At 45.8% G+C, this 25,589-nt stretch overlaps 1 protein-coding gene across 15 annotated transcripts in view; it reads left to right on the top strand.

Annotated features, from left to right (window-relative positions):
- The window catches only part of SCAI (suppressor of cancer cell invasion), a 1,319,466-nt gene that overhangs the window by 648,311 nt on the left and 645,566 nt on the right, over positions 1 to 25,589 (top strand). For 12 of the 15 annotated variants that reach the window (XR_016307572.1, XR_016307574.1, XR_016307571.1 and 9 more), the window contains one exon: positions 13,450 to 13,494. The exons of the other annotated variants lie outside the window; for them this stretch is intronic. Coding sequence is in view for 7 of the 12 variants with exons in the window: in XM_089658464.1 (XP_089514590.1) it covers positions 13,450 to 13,494 (45 nt within the window). In the remaining 5 variants the exon portion in view is untranslated. The remainder of the gene's footprint in view (positions 1 to 13,449; positions 13,495 to 25,589) is intronic. 15 annotated transcript variants of the gene reach the window in all.

Here is a 25,589-nt window from a genome sequence, read left to right as displayed (position 1 = left end):
GCCTTTCCGAGGGGGAGCAGGCCTCTCGGCATCGGGAGGGTCGCTGCCTGTACTGTGGTCTCGGTGGGCATTTTCGGTAGTCCTGTCCGATCCATCCGGGAAACGCTCGCACCTGAGATCCTGTCGGGGGCAGAGCTTGGGTGGAGTTTCCTCGTCCCCAGTTTCCCGCAAAGATAAACAGCTAATCACCGTTGTCCTCTTGGGTGGAAGGCTTGGTGATGGCCCAGGCGTTGATAGACTCTGGTGCTGGCTGGTTGTTTATGGACAGTTCGTTTGCTGCCCAGTACTCCATTCCTCTGCAGGCTCGAGTTACTCCATTGGTCCTCGAGGCGATAGATGGCAGGCCCCTGCAACCGCCGCAGGTTACCCACGAGACCCTGCTGGTTGAGGTAGCTATTGGGGCTGTTCACAGGGAGTTGGCCTGTTTCCAGGTAATTTCTTCCCTGCACTACTCGGTGGTTTTGGGATGTCCCTGGCTTCAGAAGCACAATCCATCCTTTGATTAGTGGTCGGCGGAGATTCTCTCGTGGTCTCCACAGTGTGGGGCCGGTTGCATCCGTGGACCTGTTAAGGTGTTTTGTGCCTCCTCGGACTCTGTGTTGCCTACTAACTATGGGGAGTACCTGGACGTGTTTGACAAGGTGCTCGCCGGTGCTCTGCCTTCTCATCGTCCATACGATTGTGCCATAACCTTACAACCTGGTGCCACTCCTCCGCGTGGCAGGGTGTATCCTCTTTTGGTTGTGGATAATCAGGCCATGGAGGAGTGCGTTGCAGATGCGCTTTCCCAGGGGCACATTCGCAAGTCTACTTCTCCAGCAGGAGCTGGCTTTTTCTTCGTGAAAAAGAAGGGCGTTGAATTGAGGCCTTGCATTGATTTTAGGGGTCTCAATCGAATCACGATTAAGAATGCTTACCCAATTCCGTTGATTACTGAGTTGTTCGACCGCCTCCAGGGACCAATGATCTTTACTAAACTCGACCTTAGGGCTGCGTACAACCTCGTACGCATCAAGGTGGGGGACGAGTGAAAGACCGCGTTCAACACCAGAATCGGCCACTATGTGAATCCCTGGTTATGCCCTTCGGGTTGTGTAACGCGCCCGCGGTCTTTCAGGAGTTCATTAATGATGTCTTTCGTGACTTGTTGCAGCAGTGCGTGGTGGTTTACTTGGACGACATCCTGGTTTACTCTATGTCTATGGAGTCTCATATCCAGGATGTTAAGCAGGTCCTGCAATGGTTACGTGAGAGCGAGCTTTTCTGTAAGCTCGAGAAGTGTGAATTTCACCGATCCCAGGTTGCCTTTTTGGGCTACATCATTTCCGCTGTGGGATTTTCCACGGACCCTCAGAAGGTTTTGGCAGTTCTGCAGTGGCCTCGTCCCAGTGGTCTTCAGTCCATTCAGCGCTTTTTGGGATTCGTCAACTATTATCGGACGTTTATCAGGAACTTCTCCACGCTGGCCAAGCCTCTCTCAGATCTGACCAAGAACTCCAGGAAGCTTTCCTCTGCAGAATGCAACTACTAGATTGGAGACAGAGAGTTGTTGGCCATTATTCCGGCTCTCAAGGAATGGAGGCACCTGCTCGAGGGTTCTGCGGTTCCGGTTCTCATTCTCACTGTCCACAAGAACCTGACGTATCTCTCGGAAGCTAAGAGGTTGACGCCCCATCAGGCCAGATGGGCTCTGTTCTTGTCGCGTTTTAACTATGTGGTCTCCTATTTTTCTGGCTCCAAGAATGTCAGGGCTGATTCCTTGTCGCGGCAATACTCTGAGCTGTCCAAGGAGGGCTCTGAGCCGACCTCGGTCATACCTCTGGATCAGATCATGGCTGCCATTCGTACCAGCCTGACTTCTCCCCTTGGGGAGCAGATTTTGGCGGCTCAAACTGATGCTCCCTCTGAGAGACCGGCTGGTAGATGTTTTGTACCTGAGGGATTGCGCACCCGCTTGTTGCGTACCTACCATAATTCCAAGACTGCCGGTCATCCAGGGAGGAACCAGTTGTCCTGAGTCGTTTCTCGTCTATTCTGTTGGCCATCTCTCCTTTCCGATATTGCCTCATATGTAGCGGCATGTTCTGTCTGTGCCCAGAATAAATCTCCTCGGCATCTTCCATTGGGCCTTCTGCAACCCATTCCCAATGGGGAGCGTCCCTGGTCACACCTGGGCATGGATTTTATTGTAGACCTCCCTGCGTCTCGAGGCCATACGGTCATTCTCATGGTCATTGATAGTTTCTCCAAGATGTGCCATTGTGTTCCGTTCAAGAAATTGCCGACTGCGCAAGAACTGGCTACGGTTTTCGCCAGGGAGATCTTTTGCTTGCATGGGTTACCTAAGGTGATTGTCTCGGACCGTGGGAGCCAGTTTGTGTCCAGGTTCTGGCGCGCCTTCTGCTCCCAGTTGGGTATCAAGCTCTCCTTCTCTTCGGCCTACCACCCGCAGTTCAGTGGGGCTGCGGAGCATTCCAACCAGGCCCTGGAATAATTCCTTTGCTGCTATATCTCAGACCATCAAGACAATTGGGTCGATCTCCTGCCATGGGCAGAGTTTGCGAGGAACTCGGCTGTCAACTCCTCCTCCGGGATGTCTCCCTTCATGGCCAACTATGGGTTCCAACCCGCTGTATTGCCTGAGTTGTTCTCGCCACAGGACATTCCGGCTGTGGATAACCATCTTGCTGCTCTGCGTTCCTCGTGGGGGCAGATCCAGAGGTCCTTGAGGGACTCAGCTCAGCGCCAGAAGCTCTAGGCTGATTGTAGATGGTTGCCCGCTCCTTCATACCAGGTCGGAAATCGGGTGTGGTTGTCCACTCGTAACCTCAATCTTCGGGTGTCCGCACAGAAACTGGCTCCCCGTTTTGTTGGTCCTTTCCGCATCCTCCGCAGGGTGAACCCGGTTGCCTATGCCCTTGCTCTTCCTCCTGGGATGCGTATCTCCAATGTCTTCCACGTATCCCTGTTGAAGCCACTGGTCTGTAATCGCTTTACTGCCTCTTCGCCTCGGCCTCGTCCTATCCGGGTTGACGGTCATGAGGAGTATGAGATGAGCCGCATCCTGGACTCTCGGTTGGTCCGTGGTCGGTTGCAGTTCCTGGTCCATTGGCGTGGTTATGGTCCCGAGGAGCGTTCCTGGGTTCCTTCCACGGATGTTCATGCTCCTGCCCTCCTCCGCGCTTTTCACGGCCACTTTCCCCAGAAGCCTTATATTGGGCCACGGAGGGGGAGGGGTCCTTGAGGAGGAGGTACTGTCAAGGTCCTACCTTTCCTCAGGGCTTGTGCTGCTCCATGTGCTGGCATCCATCTTAGGTGTCTGCAAAGCATTGTGGGATTCTTTATGCTTTCAGCCCTCTGCGGCTCCTCCCCTAGGAGGTGGCGGCCTATCACATATAAGTCTTCTGTTTGTAGCTGTCCATTGCATTTGTGTCCTGTCTCATGCACAGCAGTAAGCTCCTGTTTAGCTACTCATTGCTTACCTGGATACCGACTCGGCTTTGGCTAAGACTCCTCCTTACTTCTGACCCCGGCTCTGGTGACCATTCTTCCTGGCTCCTGATCCCGGCTCTGGTGACGATTCTTCCTGGCTCCTGATCCCGGCTCTGGTGACGATCCTTCCTGGCTCCTGATCCCGGCTCTGGCGACGATTCTTCCTGGCTCTTGATCCCGACTTTGGCTACGGTTTCCGCTGTTGGACTTGCATAGACTCTTGTCTTATTTTGATATTAATAAACCTACCTTTAATAGCACCTCCTTGTGTGTCTGGCTCCTCGCTCCCTGACACAATTCCCCAGAAGGCATTTGATACTTTGTCAAAAAGCACTGGAGAGAACGAGGACGGAATCCATCCAGGTAGTCTCTGATACGCAGCAAACCCTTATTCATCCACCATTGAAACACAGATGGTGATAAGCCAGGAATAAACTCGGGATTATAAAAAACTGGAGCTAGTGGGGTATGTGGGGAGAAGAAAGGTTTGCGAGCCCGCCATCTATCCCACACTGTTAACGAACAAGACAACGTAGGACACAGAATAGGACAACACAATCAACTGGGGAGCCACATAAGAGCACCAATAGCATAAGGGTGGCATGATAGAGCCTCAATGCCAACCCACTGGGGGACATAACCCCTGGCCATAGTGCAAGATAACTGAGCTATCTAAGCCACCTGAAAATAGGCCAGGAGATTACGAAGTCTCAAACCGCCATGCCTCTTTAGGGAAAATAGAGTTGACTTGTTTACCCTAGGATGTTTGCCCCTCCAAATGAATCTAGAGACTGCAGCTTGTAAAAGTAACAGTTCCCGTTTGGGAACCATGATCGGCAACGTCCTAAAGTAATAGAATAGTCTCGGTAATAAAGTCATTTTAATAGAGTGAATTCTACTAAACCAGGAAAGTGGGAGATCCTGCCATTATAATAAGTCAGATGTGAGTCCTTTGAAAAGCGAACAATAATTGGTCTTATATAAGGATGAAATAGATTTTGTGAGGTGAATCCCCAAATAGGGGAGAGAACGAGGGGCCCACTGGAAATCTAAATTATCCTGAAGATGATGAACCTCCGAGTCAGGCAACAAAATATTCAAGGCAATTGTTTTAGAGGAATTAAGCGTAAGACCAGAGGCCTCAGAGAAATGATGAAACAGTTGTAGGAGACCAGGTAAAGAAGTTTGAGGGTTAGATATATACATAAGGACATCATCAACAAATAGGGTGCATTTATGGTCCCGTTGACCGCATCGGATGCCCGAGATGGTGGGATCAGAACGGATAGCAATTGCCAGTGGTTCCATTGCCAGAGCAAATAGTAGTGGAGAGAGAGGACAACCCTGTCTAGTACCTTGCTTTATCAAAAGAGAGGCTGATTTATATCCACGTATGGAGACTTGAGCGGAAGGGTTAGAATATAGGGCCCGTAGTAATGTCGTGACGTAAGGGCCAAACCCAAACTTACCTAGTATCTGAAATAAATAGTCCCAAGATAGACTGTCAAATGCTTTATGAATATCTAATGATAACAATAAATTTCCCTCTGTGAGGATTTATCCCAATTGTATTGTATTGTATAGCTGACAGCAGGGCTAAAGTCCGACAAATTTGGTCTGAGGTTTGTTGATCACTGATGAATCCTGACTGATCATCATGAATATACAGGGCCAAAAATTTGTGGAGGCATAAGGCCAGGATTTTAGTAAGAATCTTTAGATCACAATTAATTAAGGAGATAGGCCGATAACTAGAGACTATAGAAGCTTCCTAGAGGGGTTTGGTGATGACACTGATGAATGCCTTGTTTTCATCAGGGAGCACCAGTCCCCCATCCCGTAGATAATTAAAATGAGTCATATGGGGAATCAGGATATCAGAAAAAACTTTATAATACTTGTGAGGAAGACCATCTGGTCCTGGGGATTTATGAGGAGCAAGAGATTTCAAAGCACTCCTAATCTCTTTGCACGAAATATTCCGTTCCATCGACTCCCTATGGGCCTCCTGGAGAAAGGGAAGAGGAACAGAGCTCAAAAAGGTGTCAAGAGACGAAGAAGAACCTCCGTGAGAAAAGCTATATAGTTCAGTGTAAAAAGAATGACATTTTTGGAGGATCTTACCAGGATCTTGAGATAAAGTTCCGTTATCCAATCTGAGTTTAGGGAGAGCCGTTTGGGAATGTCTGGGAGTCAACTTGCGTGCCAATAAAGTGCCAGGTCTATCCCTTGTGACAGTAGGCAGGTGAAATCACCTGGTTGCGTCCTGGATGGACGATATATTTGTCCGAGATTCAGGGTTTATGGGGATTTGTACCACTAGAGGGAAGTGCTGAGTCCTTCAGCACTGAGGTAATGAGCCCAGCTGAAGGTAGTGGGCTCATTAAACACCTCTATAAAACCTCCCAGAGGGCTTAGGGAGTTGCTCCACCCTGGAACCAGATCTGTGCCTGAACTGTCTGGGGAGCTGACCTGTTATCTGTGTGCAGAGAGACCAAAGCCTGTGTGGCTAACCTCCCAGTACTAGCAACTAGGTATAGCAGCAGGCTGTACCTAGTGGGTAGCTAGGGAAAAGCTGTTGTTGCAGTAAGTAGCCAAGTTGGCCAGGATTTATTTTGATGTCTCTTTTTGTTTATCATTTTTTTCTGTAAATATTGTAAATAAATTGCACCTGTTTGTTTTCACCTCCACTATTGTTGTGCTGTGCCTATCTTTTTGTGTTGTGCACCCATCCAGGGGGTCACACACACCCGCTGCCGAGCAAACCCTGTTACACCCTCCACTTAAAAAGTTTATGGTTAGACCAACGTAGTTGTTTGTCAGCAGTGGTAGTATGACATAGATTTAGTTCTAATCCAGCCTGATCAAGTTTAAGCAGCAAATCCGGACTGGGATTCTGCTTATGTTGGGCAACTAAGTCAGTATATGTTTGAGTTTTGGTGGCTAGTAGGTCATTTCGGGCCTTTTTAATTCGTGAAGAGAGTTGAATGATAAACCACCTAACCAAGGCCTTATGGGCTGCCCAGTTAATGGCCGGGTTCGTAGCCTCTGCTTTATTAAGTTCAAAATACGTGTGTAAGTGCGAGGAGATATCCTGACAATAGGAAGAAATAACCAAAATAGATTCATTAAGGCGCCAGTAATAAGCAGTCTTACCAAGCATCCAGGATGACAATGATATGGAAATTGGGTCGTGGTCAGACCAAGGCGTGGAGAGGAGTTAGTGTGTATGAAGAAATATATGGTTAATGCTGGAATAGCAATTATGAGCCCTAGAATAATGGGAGTAGTCTCGAGAAGTTGGGTTAGCTTCTCTCCAAGCGTCGACAAAGTCATAACGATACAGTAGCTGGGCCAAATTACAGCTCTGTCTAGAAGGGGGCTGAAGCACAGCGGTTCGGGAACAATCCAAAATCTGATCTACTGCTAAATTAGAGTCACCGGCCAGAATAACATCGCCATAAAATTCCTTAGCCATAGTGCTCGAAAAGGAAAAATTCCACCTGGTTGGTATTTGGGGTGTAGTAGATTAAAAAAGTAAGTAATTGTCCCCCCAAGTGGCCTTTCACCAGAAGATACCACCCCTCCCTGTCCTGGATAATTTTAGATTCGTTAAAGGACAAACGGCGAGACAAACAGGTCAACCCCCTGTTTTTTCTCTGTAGCATTAGCAAAATAACAGACAGGATAATCTTTATGACATATCGTGGGGTGAATGAAGGGGAAAATGTGTCTCCTGCAGAGCAACTATGTCCGCCCCAAAAGAGCGGTATGAATTAAAGGCCCTGAACATTGTGAGACAGTAGATGGATAGTTCCGCTATTAGACCGTAGGGAAGACATAATCGACAATTAGAGAACTATGGAAGATAAGAACCAAGCACTCTTGGAGCATGAAAATGGTCCGAAGATCCAGATATATCAACAGCTGACCCTGAAAAAAGAAAAAAAAATGAGGGGGGAGAAAAAAAAAAGAGGGGGGAGGGTAGGAGAGAAAAGAGAGAGAGAAAAGAGGAGACATTCGGAGTATAAAAATCCTCATGTCAAGTAACCAGTGGTAGTATACAAATAATATAGTATAAGCAAATCAAACTTTATACCAATAATAGCAGAGCTATAGCCCTGCAATGGAATGGATCTACCCAGAGAAAACAACTCAGGGAAGAGTCTTCCAATCAAGGAGGATGCATAGACACTCCCCGGCACCAACAGTAACAATAACTCATCAGTAACATATCAAATAGTAGTAATGCAAAAAAAGAAAAGAGAAAATAACCGAACCCTCTGATAATGTAAACAGCGGACGGATACGAGGAAACCCCAAGGTCACCCGCTCCCCCCTCCAATCCTCCCACAGCATCTGAACAGCGGTGGCCAATATTCCCAAGGAACCATTGAGAGGCCACCACCTATCCAGAGATCACATAAGAAAACCCACAAAAAGACATGTTGACTCAAGGAGTCATCCTGGGTGATTTCCGCGACCCCATCTTCCCAGCATTTGGAGCAGTCCACAAGGGTGAAAGCGGCGGCGGTCGAGGAGCCGATCCCCTTGGGGAGTGGGATGTAGGACCACGGGAGATAATGCCCAGTTGATGTAACAATTCCTCGCCATCCTGGAATGTAGAGAACCCATAAGGCTTTCCATTAAAATTGAATTGTAGGCGAAAAGGGTAGGCCAATCGATACTGGATATCCTTCTGCACTAATTGGGAAAGTAGTGGCTTAAGAGATCGCCGTTTCTTGATGGTGGTCGGAGAGACATCAGCAAAAATGTGTATCTTATGTCCTGCAAATTCCAGGTCCGCAGTCTCCCTACTATACTTCATGACCGCTTCCTTGACCTGAAAAAAGTGAGGCTTTACGATGATATCCCTAGGAGGCCCACCTTGTCTAGGGGGAATCAATGCTCTATGGATGCGATCAATTTCAGTATGAAGATCATCTATATTGGTAGTGCAGACCGCATGAGGGTTTGTGCGCAGCTAGTGAGCTCTTTGGCTGATTTAGGGAGTCCTCGAATACGGAAATTTGTAGTACCTAGCCCGATTTTCCAAATCATCAATTTTAAAGTAAGCTTCCTCCAAACAATCTTGCAAGTCGGTAATCATATTGGAATTTTGGGATACTCTATGGGCTGTCGCATCAATTTTAGATTCAAAACTTGGCCCAATTCCTGAAAATCCTGTTTAAGGTCAGCTGCCAATTTTGAAGTAGCGCTATCCAGTTCGCGTTGCAGTAAATCAGTGAACCGAGCTATTAAGGTTGCATCACCTGAGTATTGTGGCGGATCTGGAAGGATTGCTGGCGAGTGAGCAGGGCTGTCATCTTCAGGGTCTGGGCCACTATTCTGGCTGGAGAAGATGGCTGCAATCTCACTACTCAGTGGTGAGGGGGCAGGGGTATCGTGGCCTAGTGAGCAGGCCGAAGCCTAGGACTCGGGTAGTGTAGAGCTGGAAGGTGACTGGGGAGGCCACTGAGATTCACTAACCCCAGTAGATGAAGCTGCAGTGGTCCGGTCCTGGCTAGTGGGAGAGGTAGAGCCCGGCTTCACCCTCTGAGGGAGAGGTGCTGCTTTATTGCCAGCAGCAGAGGAGGTGACGGGCTGCAGACGCGCCGAGCCGGGACCGATATCTGGGAGCCTCCGCGGGTTCTCCCTGCCGTCCGCCCCAGCATGATTCAGGGGCCCCGGGATCCGGTCAAGGTCCAGGGAGAGTCCCGGGAGCAGCGGGGGTTCGGTGCCTGTATATGGGCTACTATTGGTGCCGGGGGGGGTGCGGAGCTAGTGCCGGGACATACGATCTGGCTGGCCGTGCATGCGCACTCCAAACACTATTTTTAAACCAGCAACTGCCATCAGATAATATGGACAATAGGGTCCTTTTATCGTTGGACGCGGCCAAAGTGTTCGATAGTGTCGAATGGCCCTACCTATGGGAAGTATTGAAACTTTTTTGCGTAGGTGACCACTTTATTGGTTGGGTAAAGCTATTATACTCTGCACCACAGGCCATTATGCTGATTAATGGTTCTCACTCTGATTCCTTTCCTCTTCATAGCAGAACATGTTATGGTTGCCCTCTTTCCCCTCTTCTGTTTGCTTTAGCGATAGAGCCACTGGCAGCAGCCATTCATCAATCAGATACCATAGCTGGATTCAAGAGGGGAAACTCTGAAGACAAATTAGCTCTCTATGCTGATGATGCCTTACTATTCTTGGGCAACTCAGACAGGTCCCTTTCTTCTCTTATGTCTATTATTTATACATTTGGATCCTTTTTGGAATTTGTGATTAATTGGGACAAATCTGTGCTACTCTCTAGATGCTCAGCACATTAAAATTGTGTAGGACCTTAAGTATTTAGGAGGCTGGGTTTATGTGCAAGATTATTTGCAATATAACTTTACCATTATTTACATGTACAACCATTATTGGGAAAAAAATAAATTAGGGGAAAATATGGTGTAAACTCCCTTTGTTGTGGGTCATACAAACCTTATCAAAATTATCTGGGCTTCCCAATTGTTTTGTTCTCCACAATTCACCTATATGGATAACACAGAAATAGTTTAAAAAGATAGATACTCTGCTAGAGTGTATTTTCTGGCAGCTCAGCTGCAACATTTCTCCGGATGGGGTGCTATTAATGGGGTGGATCCCATCCAGGCCTTACTGCTGTCTGGATCTAATCAATACCACTTACTGACTCAACTGGAAGCGGGAGGGTTTTGGAACTGTCCCCAAAGCCCTACCTTATTCCTTATGGCCAGGGTCTGGGATGAGATGAAGCAAATCATGAGATATGAAGGGATTTCAAGGTACCACTCCTTTTAGCAGGAGGGACGGTTGGAAGAACTAGGTAAAATTATTTTTACCATCTATATAATAATGACCAATTGAAATCCTTTAAAGATCTACAAACTGAATTTGGTATCCCCTCATGCAGATGCTTTCAATACCTTCAGCTACGACATGCCCTCTTTACTCAGGCCAATACTATAACTCTTAGACAGACTAAAACCCCACTTATAGATCAATTTGTGTCAGCCACTGATAAGAAGGGACTTATATCTTCTCTTTATAAATCTCTTTTGGATTGCTCTCAAAGTAACATGGTTACAGATGTTACATCCATAGATGGGGAAATATGGCATTCTATTTTAGAACAAGTTCCTTGGTGTCTGTTTCCGTGACCCAGTGGCTGTCACAACTCTGTTATACATCGGGTCTATAGAATGCCCTATAAACTGTATAGGTGGAACTGTAGAGAGACCCCAGACTGCCCTCGTTGTCAGGGATTCCCAGCAGACCATTTGCATGTCTTTTGGGAATGCCTCAAACTAGTGCTCTACAGAAGTACTATAATTAAATACTATTAACCAGGTGTTTTAGGTGACTTTACATTATGATCCTTTGACATGTATACTAGGGTATCTAGATTAAGAGCTCTAAACACCCCAGGTCAGAACCGCCATCACTCGACTTCTGTTTTGGGCACGTAAATGTATATTGTTGAAGTGGCTTGCATACTTTCCCCCCACCCCCCATGGCAGACACAAGTTAATTCTAACCTACTGAAGGAAAGACAGATACTGAAGCAGAGAGGCACTCCCTTTAAGTTCAACAAATTATGGGACCTGTTGCTTCAGGCTTCAGGCCTTCAGACAGATACTGAAGCAGAGAGGCACTCCCTTTAAGTTCAACAAATTATGGGACCTGTTGCTTCAGGCTTCAGGCTGACTCCCCTTGTGTCCCTGCAGTTACTGCAATTCTAGTGGCTTTGCCAAATTATTACTTCCTTAGATGAGGAATGTGCTACTATAGTGACAAATTAAATACCAAGCTAAATGGTAGAGAGATAATAATTGCAGGTTGCACTGGCTCTTACCTGCGGGCAGAACAGTAGGCTGGCTCCCAGTCTGTGTTCTTATGAGTTGATCAATTGATATACATTTGTTATACCTCAACGTTCTTTTGGCTATTTTAAAGCGATACTAAAGGCTTTTTTTTTTTTAGTTATAACAAACATGTTATACTTACCTGCTTTATGCAGTGTGCACATAGCAGCCTCTTTCCTTCTCTTCTTGGGTCCTCCACCAGTGTTCCTGGCCCCTGCCTTCTGTTGGGTGCCCCGTAGCAAGCAGCTTGCTATGGGGGCACCCAAGCAGGCACGTTCCTTAGCCACTGCCCTGTGTATCCATTCACACGGCGCCACATTTCGACCCCGTCCCCTCTCTCCCCTCATTTGCTCACTGGCTGTGATTGACAGCAGCTGAAGCCAATGGATCCCGCTGCTGTCTCAGCCAATGAGGACGTAAAGACCCGAGACAGCCAAGGTTGCCATGCACATTGCTGGATCGCAATGAGGCTCAGGTAAGTATTGGGACTGCTGCACACTGAAGGTTTTTTACTTTCATGTATAGAAGGCATGAAGATAAAAAACCTTGAGCCTTTAGAACCACTTTAAGTAAGAATGTTTTTTATTGATAATTTCAGCTTAACTGATTTATGGTAGCCTTGCTGTTCTGTTATGCTAAACAATACCATTTCTTGATTTGACCTCAATATGCTATTGTAGGAGAAAGACTGCTATTGTACAATGTGAGAAGTCATATATTAGATTTGTTGGCTTTTTTATGTATTTATTTAATATTTATTTTCCTTTTGTTTAGTTTGTTAGGTTTTGTTGAATGTGAAGCGATAAAACCTTCAATAAAAAGTTATTTGGGGGAAAAAAAAGCCAATGTTGTTGTTGAGGAGGGTTTAGTTATAGTATTAGGTTTCCTCCTAAGATCTATGGTATATTTTGAAAGGTCAGCATAAATCTGAATGTTGTTATGCAGTTCAGAGAGTTTACCCAGGGTTCTGGATTTTCTCAGAATTTGCTTCTTTCTTTAAAAAAGTGTACCGTCATAAGTACATTCCTAGGGACCGAATCAGGGAGGATTGATGGTCTCCATATGTGATGTATGTGATCTACTGTGAGCTCTAAAAATGATAGATTGGTATAGTAGTACATGAAACAGGTCCTTGACATATTGCATGAGATCTTCAGATTGCACTGTTTCAGGTATTCCTCTTAATTTCAGGCTGTTACACCGGTGGTCTGCAATCTTTGAGCGCAACCATTGTCTTTCCCCTAACCCAACATTATTCACTAAATCATTTACTGTGGTTGTGATATCAGTGATAGTATTTTCAACAAGGTATACGCTATCCCCAGTAACTTTACTTAACCTCAGCAGAAAATTTGTGTATGAGAGTAGTAAAACCAACATAGAGATACTGTTACAAGGAAAGAAGCATTTTTTTTAGTGGTGTGTCCGTTACTGGCTGAGTAGAGGTAGGAAAGGAGGAAATGCGACTGCAGTCAGTGGGAATTCCCCAGGACTCACTGCTATGTCTGCCGATCCACTGTCCAGCCACGCTCTGGTCTTAGCAAGGCTTGCACATGGAGGAGTCAGTGTAGGAGAGGAGGAGTGTGATTGGAAGTCCCCTGGAGCTCTGTCAACCATTATTGCTGCATCTGGGAAGTCTGGGTAGAGACCGCTGTAGCTGGATATGGGACTGGGGAGCCGGCATTATCTTTGCCACCTGAGGGCTGCTGATATCTGAGGGCTGAAGTCAGCTTCTGTGAGCGTCTTTCCTCCTTGCACATCTGTGACATGATCAGTAGATTGCAGTGGTGTATGGTCAGTAGTTTGGTGGGTTGGGGTTGCCCAATCACTCCTCCAGTTGCTGCTATCTCCGCTCTGCTTCGGAGCTCCGGATTCAGGTAGCCATCTACAGCGTGCACCACACCCCTATATTTTTTTAAATATTATGAATATGAGCATATTTTAATATCATATTTAGCGGTTTATAGTATTATATACATATGGTAATATTATTTTATATTTCCTCTTCTAGATTTTATATTAAATTTTTTTTTTTATATTTCATGTTTAATTTTCCTAGGGGACCCTTAAGGGGAACTTAAGAGTTTATAGAAATAACGTCCCTGTAAGTACATTTATTATTTTAATTAAAGTTATCATTTCAATTGTCATTATTGTAGTATGCTTAGCATCAGGTTGCATGTATTTTTGGTGTGTTTTGGCATGTCTGGAAGTTCCGCTGGGCTCTGTTGTCCTCTGGGTCCCGGCTGCCTTTAAATACCACAAGTAATGGGACGCTCTTTAGCCTGAAGAAGGAGCACACATGCTCTGTAACGCGTAGCTGTTCCTCACTGTCTTCTTCCCCCGAGGTGATGACGCATTCACTCCTGAGGTGCACTCCAAACTGGTTATGTGTGGTTAAGGGATCCTTTGACAGCTCCCCTTACCCTGTGGATACAGCAGGCAGGCTTGGTTACATACATGCAACAAGACCTGTGGGGTTGTGAGGCCCTGGCATTGTTTTATTATGATGAGCAAGTGATTCTTTTAGACATGTGAGTTGCCTATCTTTTTTTAAATAAATGTTTGTTTTTTTTAATACTGCACTTACATGGAGCTTCCTGCTTTCCTGTTTTATTTGTGCATTATAGAGGCAGCTTCAGACTCTTAAGGATAGTGGCAACTACTGGTGCATGTGGATGATTCACCCTTCTTGGACTTATGCTATAGTGGACTTTGTGTCAAGATTGGACTTATTTACCTTCTAAGCATATTGCATGAACTTTATTCCCTTATCCACTATTCATCCTGTTTTGTTCAAAGTAAACAAAGGGGCATGGTCACCTGGTGACATCATTAACCATATATGGACATGTGCATATTTGGGCAATAATGCCATAAGGGGCAGGGTCACCCAGTGACATCATTGACCATATGTGGACATGTACATATAGTATATGGTCAATTATGTCACCGGGTGAACCCGCTTGTTTGTTAACTTCAGCAGCGGAGGGTAGCAGAGTGTCATTTAGTGGGTACTTAATACCACTACTCACTTACCAATAAACAAACAAAAGTACTTTATTAAAAAAAAAAATATATATATATATATGTCCCTCAATGTACATATATCTTCGATCATGTTGTCCAGCAAAGTGAGTCAATCACAAAGAACAACTGACGCCAACCAGCACGAGAAAAAATACCCATCGCCAGCTGACACCCAACATCTCCCGTTACTTGTCCGCCACCAAATGACACTCCACTACTGCCCGCTGCTGAAGTAAACAAAGATGTGGGTTAACCCGCTGGCATCATTGACAGCACATATCCATATATGATCAATTGTCACATGGTGAGTCCGCCCACTTATGATGCTATTGACCAAATATGGCTCAATGATATCATTGGGTGAACCCAGTCCTTTGTTTATTTTAGCAGGTAAAGTGGAGTCTCGTTGAGTGCTGGAAAAGCAATGAGAGCAATCGGGTGTCGACAGGTTTCTTCTTTTCTTTTTTTGTGTGTGCGTGTGGGTCAGCAGCCATCGTTCATCATGATCGATGTGGACCTGCACACTGGTGTGTTTTGGTTTTGTGCTGCCCTAGGCAAAACTAAAATCAGGCACGCCCCGCATCTAAATTTGTCCCACCCCTTACTGTTTAAGATCAACCCCTTCATCTGCAAACTCCACCCCTTCCTCTTTAGGCCCCATCCTCCTATTAGAGCTCCGCCCACTGACAACAACAATGGGGTGCTATTCCTCTCACTGACACCAACGTTGGGGCACTATTCCTCTCACTGATACAAACGTTGGGGCACTATTCCACTCACTGATACCAATGATGGGGCACTATTCCTCCCACTGACACCAATAATGGGACACTATTCCTCCCACTGACAACAACGGTGGGGCACTATTCCTCTCACTGACACCAATGTTGGGGCACTATTCCTCTGTGTTACCAATGATGGGGCACTATTCCTCCCACTGACACCAATAATGGGGCACTATTCCTCCCACATTAACACCAATGATGGGGCACTATTCCTCCCACTGACACCAATGATGGGGCACTATTTCTCCTACTGGCACCAATGATGGTGTCCCATCATTAGTGTCAGTGTGGGAGGAATAGTGCCCCATCATTGGTGTCAGTGTGAGGACTAGGGCCCCATCATTGGTGTCAGTGGGCGGAATAGTGCCCCATCATTGGTGTTAGTGGAAGGAATAGTGCCCCATCATTAGTGTCAGTGGGGGAGGAATAGTACCCCGTCATTGGTGTCAGTTGGATGAATAGTGCCCCATCATTGGTGTCAGTGTGGGAGTAATAGTGCCCCATCATTGGTGTCAGTGGGAAGAAAAGTGTCCCATCATTGGTGTCAGTGGGAGGTATAGTGCCCCATTGGTGTCGGTGGGAGGAATAGTGACCCATTTGGTGTCAGTGGGAGGAATAGTGCCCCATCATTGGTGTTGGTGGGAGGAATAGTGCCCCATCATTGGTGTTGGTGGGAGGAATAGTGCCCCATCATTGGTGTCGGTGGGAGGAATAGTGCCCAATCATTGGTGTCAGTGGGAGGAATAGTGCCCCATCATTGGTGTCAGTGGGAGGAATAGCGCCCCTTCATTGGTGTCAGTAGGAGGAAAAGTGCCCCCTCATTGGTGTCAGTGGGAGGAAAAGTGTCAGGAAAAGTGTCAGTGGGAGGAATAGTGCCCCATCATTAGTATCACTGACACTAATGATACTTACTTCACTATGTTGACCCCTGCTCCAGCCCGGGATTCCTCCCTCTCCCATGCACAGCCAGCACACCTGGCTGCAGTAGTATAATCTGCTCTGCCCAGATCCCAGCCACACAGACACTTACCCATCAGCTGTCTTCCTTCTCCGGCCGCTCTTCTCATCGCCGGCTCCGGCTGGTCCCTCACTCAATGTTTGATCTTTGCGCTGATACTCAGCTCCTCCTCTCCAAGCTCCACCTCCTCCCCGGTGATTGGCCCCTTCCTGAGCTACAGATCAGGCGGCCAATCACTGGTGAGGAGGCGGAGCCTGCAGAGGGAGGGGCAGGCTGCCCAGTGATCCCAGGGGGTGTGGCCAGATGAGAGGGGTGGCAAGTGTATCTTCCATGGAAAAGGGAAGGCAGCGCTGCCGCCGTGCTGCTTCCCTGAAAAGTGCCGCCTTAGGCAAATGCCTTGTTTGCCTCACGGCAAATGTGCCCCTGGACCTACATCATTAAAGGTGCCCACAGACCACCATATCACTGGGCCAGGGTTGTTGGGAAGGAGAGGGGGGAGTGCATTGTTTTCAGGGGTTTCCAATAACATCAATGCGACTCCGCACTGAACAATTTTGAAAAAGGCCCCATAGAATATGCAGAACTTATCCAAGTATCACTACACAATTGCACTGAAATTGGGATTGCAACAGTATGAACCTAACCTAATCCTACAATACAAGATACAGGGCTATAGTCATAAACCATGGGTTTATATGCAGACTACCTTAAGGTGACTGAACACTGGCAAAGATCTTTGCTAAGGCCAGCCCTAGTTTCACTGTTTTGCTGCCACAAATGAATGTCAGATGTCTGAAGCAACAAAGAGTAAATCCAACAAAATAACTGTCCAGTGGAGGAGATCGGGTGGCTATACAGTCAACAGATCACGCCCACAGAACCCACTTTGTGCCCCCTGCCATGTTTCTTCAGTTCTGTTTATCCATCTGCGGACCTGGCATCCCCGAGACGGGTGTTGCTGGGTAGGAGGAAGGGAGACCAGCGAATATCCATTTGCTGATCTTCCCTAGCTAGAATGAACACAGAAGTGATGTGCATTATGCCACTTCCAGGTTTGACTCACTATGCTCATAATGTGCACTCCATTAGCTTCAGTGGAGGGCAGCCGAGATTTCAGGGGTCAAATAGACCACTGATGTCTCATTAAATTGAACCTGTATACACAAAATGCATAGAGGACTTTTGGCTCCCTGCGAGATAAAAAAAATAAGTTAACCACTTGACTTCCGGAAGATTTACCCCCCTTCATGACCAGGCCATGTTTTGCTATGCTGCATTGTGCTCCTTTAACTGGTAATTGCTTGGTCATGTAACATTGTACGCAAACATAATTTATATAATTTATATCACACAAATAGAGCTTTCTTGTGGTCGTATTTGCTCCGCTGTTTTGTTTTTTTTGCAATATAAATGAAAAAAAGACCACAGAGCTTTAGAAAAAAAATAAATGTTTACATTCTGCTCCAAAAAAATATTCAGTGAACTCAAATGTTGTTATAAACTTAGGCCAAAATGTATTCTGCTACATGTCTTTCTTAAAAAAAAATAAAATTAAATTAGTATATATTAATTGGTTTGTGTGAAAGTTATAGCATCTGCAAACTATGGTATAGATACTGGAATATATGCTGCTTTTACTTTCTGAGGTGCTAAAATGCCCAAACCTTTTCTGGCTGTACTTCTGTGAATCACAGGGATGCAGTTCATTCTGCAACTCCTGTGACTCATTTTTAACTGACAGCCTGCTGCAGACGACATCACCCAGCTGGTCCAGACTGGGGAAAGATCCCGATTTTAAAGTCAGGATCAACTCCAGAGTCTGGAGCAGCACCTGGCTCAGGGATCCGCTGAGAGCATGAGCCAGCCGCTCCCTCCCCCTCCACAGCCCAGCGCTCCAGTGAGTGCGGGGGCACAGAGCAGACAGCGGTGACTGACAGTCACCACTCTCTGCTCAGAGCGGCTGTGAAAACTCCGATGCTGCATCCACCTAGGTAAGTATAACTGGGGGGAAAAAAAGCTCATACTTCTCTTTTAACCCAATAAAACAACAACTATTTTTGGCCTTATTTTTTTACTTTTTTTCTTCACTTTTTTCAACTTAAACTGTAAACTTTCCCGACTGATTTTAGGGTCTCTCAAAACGTAATGGCCAGTTTTCTGACTACCTAACTGTAGTATATTGTGTGTAATATATATATATATATATGTATGGTGTATTCTTAAGTTATCGACCAAGCCAGAATATGACTGAGCTAGATGTATTTTACACAATAAAAGCAATAACTCTTTGCTATGTTAATTTTATGCAAGTTAACCTGGGCACTCAGGGGTCTACTTGTTAAGATTTAAAGTAGTTTATTTGCAAATTTGCAAGGGTGATAAAATGCAGATAGCTCAGTCAGACTTGAAAGGAGTTGGCAAACAGAGGTATTAGGTATGGTAAATAGCATTCTTCAAAGGGTAACTTGTTTATCTAATTAATAGTAAAAGAATGCAGTTTAGGAAATATCTAGACAACTTTACTTCAGCTGTCCAAGCCCAAAAGGCATCACCTGTCACCCAGAAGATCAAAGGGCTACTAAAAATGGCCAATCAGAGTGCTTGCCATTGTACTGAATGGGAAAAATATGTATATTAAGAAGTTTATTTTTGGTTAAGTGTGACAGGACAAGGTTCTCTGAAGGGTTCTAATGATTGCCTGTCATCTGCCTTGTCTGTACCTTCGCTGGGAGACAAGCTTTTTCCTGTCATTAATATGGGAGTACAGGTATAGATCATAACTCACATTATTGCATGCATGGAAGCTACCTAGGTGCATATTATAGATCGGACATATGACAGTGTAGTATCTCTATGCTTGATATGAAGAAATGGGACTTTGAGAGTTGTTGTTTATTGTAACATTTCTCAATTTCTGTCGTCTGTAACGCATATCTTTATCAGAATAAATGCATCTCTCTGGAAAAGAACTGTTAGTTGCTGTGGGAAAAGTACATACCTAGATATATACTGGTCACATGTCCTCCATCAATAATATAAGACAACAGATTTGATGTGAAGTATCTTTTAATATTCACAAGTTGTCAGGAATCTAGGAGTGACCAGAAAGGTGTGGACTGACACAGGGAAACGCAGGTTTCAGGTGTAGTATAATAATACAGTTTATTATTAGCCACACATATATATATATAAATGCACAGTGAACAAACCAACCTTCCACTAATCTTAGTACGTGCAGGAACACAGGCGTAGTCAGGGCTGGAGAGGTGGAATGGTCAGGCTGGCCGTAGGGTTCTGTAATGACCGTTTGGTGGTACCTCTAGCGGTCCTCAGGACAGGATTCCCCAGGGCGCGGAGTCTAAGTCCCAGTCTGCTTATTCACCAGGGCCCCTGATGGTGGGGATGGACTTGGAGCAGACAGGAACCAGGTCGCGGCCCCTGAGTACACCTGCTAGTGGTAGAGGGATCCGCCAGAGGTATGTGCAGGTAGAAAGCCTGATGTGAAGAGGCAGAAGGTGTGAGCAGGGACGGCTGGATCCGTGCAGGATGGATGGATGGCAGAGTAGTTAGCGTGGTCAGACGGGCCAGGTCAGCAACGTGCGGGCAGCAAGGTACCAAAGGAGCAGGCAGAGAATGGTCAGGGTCACAAGCTGGGTTCAGTAACTCACGGGCAGCGTGGTACAGGGGATCAGGCAGAATGATGGTCAGGCAAGCCAGGGGTTCAACAGGAGACGGTCAGCAGAGGTCAGGATCAAGCAGGGTCAGCAATGAAGCAGGAACACAGGATACCAGGTACAGGGGCTCATGGGAAAACATACACCAAGGCACAGACTGCAGGTGTGGCCATCCCTTAAATCAGTGTTTCTCAACTCCAGTCCTCATGGACCCCCAACAGGTCATGTTGTCAGGATTTCCCTCAGATGAAACAGCTGTGGTAATTACTAAGGCAGTGAAACTGATCAAATCACCTGTGCAAAATAATGGAAATCCTGAAAACATGACCTGTTGGGGGTCCATGAGGACTGGAGTTGAGAAACACTGCCTTAAATACACCTTCTGCAATCAGCCCCAGGTTTGGCTGATTGCAGGAGTGAGCTTCTGCCTGCTGAGAGCACCCGCTGGTCAGCCCTGGTACTGCAGCCCACACGGCAGGTGAGTCCCACCACCAGTGCTGAGTCCATTCCTGACACAAGTATTCATCCGGATTTCCGTTTTATGGATTGTCGTTGAGTCCATTAAATCTCTCTGGGCAAAGAACTGTTGTAATAAATTTTAAGATAACACTAACATCTTTTGAGAGACTGTGCCGTGCTGTACCCTATACTAATACTCCTTAAGGGTGTGGTAGCGACGGAAACAGTCCTTGAGGCAGAGACCAGTTTGCCCAGAACAGGAGGGACAAAAAAAGCAGGCATCACATCTAATTCCATGTCTGCTACAGACACATCTCTTTTGGGGTGACTTTTGGGTTGGGTTGGCCAGGAATGGCATCAGGACAATTCCTCTCATGCAGCCAGCTCACTGCATCTGTGTTGGGGGTCTGGGCCACAGCACCGTCTGGATACAAAAGGGCCACAATGATCTCTTCCTTCTCTTCAGCTTTGTACAGAACCAATCTAAATAAATATACAGACACTTTTTTGTACCAGCATCTGGCTTTACGGGAAACTTAAGTACAGCGTTATCATCTGGTCGTTGAAGACCACCCCTCCCATGTTAAGGTTATAGTCGTGGACACAGAGGGGCTTCTCAACGACACCAGTTGCCATACAAATTTGGACTGTCATGTCTGCATGAATGGAAGACAAGACGAAAACATCCTGTTGGTCCTTCCACTTCACTGCGAACAATTATGTTTTAAGCAGGCTTTCTTCCCCTTTCTAAGTCAGTATTTACAAGCTGTTGGTGGAAGTACCAGCAATTCCAGGATCAAAAAGGTGTCCAAATAGTGGTACGCTTGTATAAAAATTGTCCACATATAAGTGGTACCCCGTACGGAACAAGTCCCAAACTATGTTGCCACTGCCCCCATGTAGTCCGGGCATCCGGGGGGCTCCCATCTTTTTCCTTATAAATCCAAAAAATACAGGCATAGCCTGTTGCCCTTTCACAGAACTTATACATTTTGACCCCATATCTGGTACGCTTGCTGGGGGGAGAAACTGTTTGAATGCAAGGTGGCCAGAAAAATGAATGAAGGACTCATCTATAGAGATGTGTTGTTGGGGCATGTATACATCTGCAAAATTCTTGTTAAGGTAATCTACAAGGGGCTGGATTTTGTGGAGCCTATCATATTCAGGATCACCCCAAGGACAACAGAGTGTAATATCGTTGAAATGCATAAATCACATTATATTCTCATATCTATGCCTGGCCATAGCCGCAGAGAACATGGGCATATGATCTGGTCTGTGGACCAATATGACTGCCACTCTCTTTTTAGTAATGCCCATGTTGAGGGTTAGGCCCAAAAAAAATTTACATTTGGAAACTGCAATAGGTTTCTATGCAAATTCTCTGACAAGGTTTGAATTTGGGTTGGCAGCAATAAATTGTTGTGCGTAAAAACTAATTTGGTCCACAATAAATCTATACAAATAGTCCGTGTAAAGCAGCTACAAAAAAATCAAAGGGAGTAGTTACATTTGCTGTTTTCACCTGAATTTTGGGTTGGGCAGTGAATGAGGGAAGTATGGGTGCTGCAGAATTTGTGGGCTGCCAATCAAGATTTGCAAGCATATCCGGAAGGACACAATGGGCTCTATGGGCCTGTGTTCGAATTCTCGGTGGCTGTGGGACACTACACCAGGTTGTACTGCACTTATGGGAATGGCCACGTCACCAAGTGATACTGCAGTGCTGGTATGTAAAAGACCAGGATGTACTAGGTTGCTGGTGCTCACCAGTTCTCCCAAAGGTAGTGTGGCACTAGTACTGGCACTTTGCTTGCATATAAGAATCAACATGCAATTCTAAAACCTCAGCAACCTGGGCTGTTCTCGAGTATGCCTGACCTTGGCAGGGACCTGTACTTCATTGTCTAAGCTATCTCTCAGGGTGCCGCTGCTCTCTACAGGTTTGTAATCTGAGGCAGATTCTGTCAGTGCGGCTTCCCCTTTGCTGTCATCTTACATGCTCAGTATCTTGTAGATCTCTTCACCTTTCGTTGGACATTTTGGTCACTAAATTTGGCATTGAGAGCATTTGTGTGGGTTCAAAAGTTCAAGATGGATTCCATTTGTTTGATGGTGGTCTTCTTTCATAAAGGCATTTCCTGTCTTCCATAGATATCAAGGTTGCTTACCTGCACATCCTAGTTTGCTAGAGACATCAGAGGCTTGTGATTGGGAAAGCACATTTATAGTTTGTGGCGTTACCTTTTGATTTAGCCTCTGCTCCTCAGGTATTTACCAAGGTTTTGGCTCCAGTCCTCATAGAATCTCATTCGGCCTTGTTGGACAGTATCCAGATCACCATGTGAGCTTTGTAGGACTTCATATGGAGCTTAAACATCAAGAAGTCTGCCTTGACTCCATCCAGGTATCTGGGTTTGGTGCTCGACTGGGGAGGCATAAGTGTATGCCTGCTGGACAAACTTCAGAAGCTTCAGACTGTGGTCCAATTGCCGTTGTCTCGCAGGTGAGCCTCCCTGTGGATCTTGCATGCAGACTCTGGGCCTGATGGTCTCCACCTTTGAGGCGGTCCCAAATGCACAGTCCCATAGGAGGACTCTGCAAAAGAGGATCCTGGCAAAATGGGGCAGGTCCCTTTTCCCTCTGGACCACCAGATTTGTCTGTATTGAGGGCCTCTCTGGTGGTTCCCATCTCCTTTGCTCCGAGCGGGGAAGTCCTTTATTTTGGAAAGTTTTTTTCTGGCTCTTTTCGCTTTGCATATTCCTAGTGTTGAAAACTGGCAGGCGGACTATCTCAGCCAGCAGATGCTGGACCGGGTGAGTGGTCCCTATATCTGAACATGGATCTACTGGTGTCTTGCCTCAACAGGAATGTTCTGAGGATTGTGGTGGACAAGGTGGACTCGCTGGTGGTGCCATGGAAATGCTCTCATTTACGCTATCCCTTCTCTCAGATGGCTTCTCTGCCTGCTCTGCAGTATAGCAGCCAAAGGGATTCCGTTCATTCTGGCGGCTTAAGATTTGCCTCAACATCCTTGGTACACAGACATGGTGCAGCTGGTCGCAAATCCTCCCTGGCAGCTGCCTCTTCGGGAGGATCTTCAGTCCCAGGGTCCAGTCTTCCATCCTGCTTTATGATCTCTAGCTTTGATGCCATGGCTGTTGAAAGCCATGTTTTGAAGGACGGGGCATGGATTGAAAGCGTGCCCCTGAGTACCATTAAAGGTCAAATCTCTGCTCTGGCTATATTTTTTCAATGGCCCTTGGCCATGCATTCCTTGGTTCTCACCTTTATTCAGGGAATTCAGTATGTGGCTCCTCCTGTACATTCCCTGTTACCACCGTGAGACTTGAATTTAGTTCTTTCAGTTATCCAGAAACCTCCCTTTTGAGAGTATTTGAGATATTCCCCTGCTTATCCTCCCATTATGTCAGCTTGGTGGGTGTTAGAGCTGGCGGCCTTGTAGCTTCCTTATCTTGTGGTTCATAAGGACAAGGTGGTTCTTCATCCGTCTCCCACCACCTTCAAAAGAAGGTGGTGTCAGTTTTTTATCTGAATGTGAGGACATTGTCCTTTCTTCTCCATGCCCTCGGTCATTGCATCTTAACCCCTGCCTGCCTAAGGGTTAATGCCTAAGCACAATTTTGCAACTTTGACATGTGTTAGTAAAACTGTACATATCATCACAACTACTTTGTGCATCCTGGTGAATTATACCTTTTTTTTTTAGAACAAATTGGGCTTTCATTTGGTGCTAAATGGTAATTGATATATCCTGATTTTTTTTTAATTATCAAGGGAAAACTTGCCCAAAATAGAAGTAGAAAGTAGATTTTTTTTTTCTAATTAACTGTATATTTCTTGCTACTACCATACCCTTTCACCAAAGAACAACCCAATTCCTGACAATCGCCGTGATACCACACATGTATGTTAGTTGTTTGTACCTGTAGTACAGCTTAGAAACTCATTAAAAAAAGAAAAACTTTTAAAACCTACCCAAAAAAATACTGACCCTGACCTTCACCCAAACACTAAACCTTTTTTTTTTTTTTTTTCTTTACACACAGTTTTGTTTTTTTTTTCTCTCTGCAAGAAGAGTGAGAGAGACATGCGATGTATCTCTCTCCTCCATTCAGAGAGAGAAAAAATACAAGAGTGGGCTTCAGAGTGACTGATCACTACGATAGCCAATCAAAGAACTCACAATCACAGAACCCAATCATTAGGGGCCGCAGGGGGGCATTTTCAGGGGCGGTTGGTGATGGGATTTGGGGTTTTAGGATGTGTGAATTCAATTATGGTCCCTTTTTTAATTTAATGTGACAGATTGGGGCCAGTTTAGATCAGGACTGCCATAAGATACTCTGGTTTTGATGGTGGAGTCCTGAAAATGAGTATGAAGTAGCACAAGATATGGGTTACTCTAATCAATCCTTGGTGGGATGGTGCAGAGGGCCTTGGCATCTCCATCCCTGCTCCTCCTCTCCTGGTGTTCTAGTTGCCAGGCGTCCGGCAGGTGCAGGTTGCATGCTCGAACCAGGGCTTTTGCTGCCTAGGATGCCATGGAGTAACTTGGTGGGAAGGGAATGGAGAGACTTTCTTCTCCTTCCACCACCACCAAGCATATGCGGCAAGTATTGGCTGCGCATGCCCAAATGTCAAATACACCCACAGCTGGCCCAGCATGTCACATTAGCCAGCTCTTGTTATGACATGTGGCCCTTAGCAAATATCTATTGTCCCAACAAAAAATTCAATGGGTTATCTGGAGAACATATGAAGAAAGCTTCTGGATTTTAAGAAGGGCAAACTAATTGTGCCAGGAGATTTTAATTTTTGCATGGACCCGCAGATGGATACATCATCACATGTGCAGCAGGGGGATGGAGTTAAATGTTTAATCGCTATTCAAAAAATGTTATATCAGTGTCACCTTATGGATTCCTGGAGAATTAAACACCCTAGAGAAAGAGATTATATGTTCTATTCCCCTGCACATAAAATGTATTCCAGACTGGATTATATAATGATAGAACTTTTGGAGTCTCTGGTCAAAGTGGATATAGATGTTATATCAATATCGGACCATGCATCTGTCACAATGAAGCTACAATTGGGAAGAGAACACAATAATATACATATGTGGAAGATGAATGAGACGCTCCTCCAGGATCACAAAACAGAAGTAAAAATAACAAAAGAAATAGAACAATATTTTAGAACAAATGAGACTGAAGGAGTCTCGATTGCTACGGTTTGGGAAGTGCATAAGGCATATATAAGGGG

This window comes from Staurois parvus, unplaced genomic scaffold (genome assembly GCF_062004578.1).
Source record: "Staurois parvus isolate SC_StPar_1 unplaced genomic scaffold, SC_StPar_1.0 ptg001072l, whole genome shotgun sequence".
Lineage (NCBI taxonomy): Eukaryota > Metazoa > Chordata > Amphibia > Anura > Ranidae > Staurois > Staurois parvus.
This window is presented reverse-complemented; position numbering and strand designations above follow the sequence as displayed.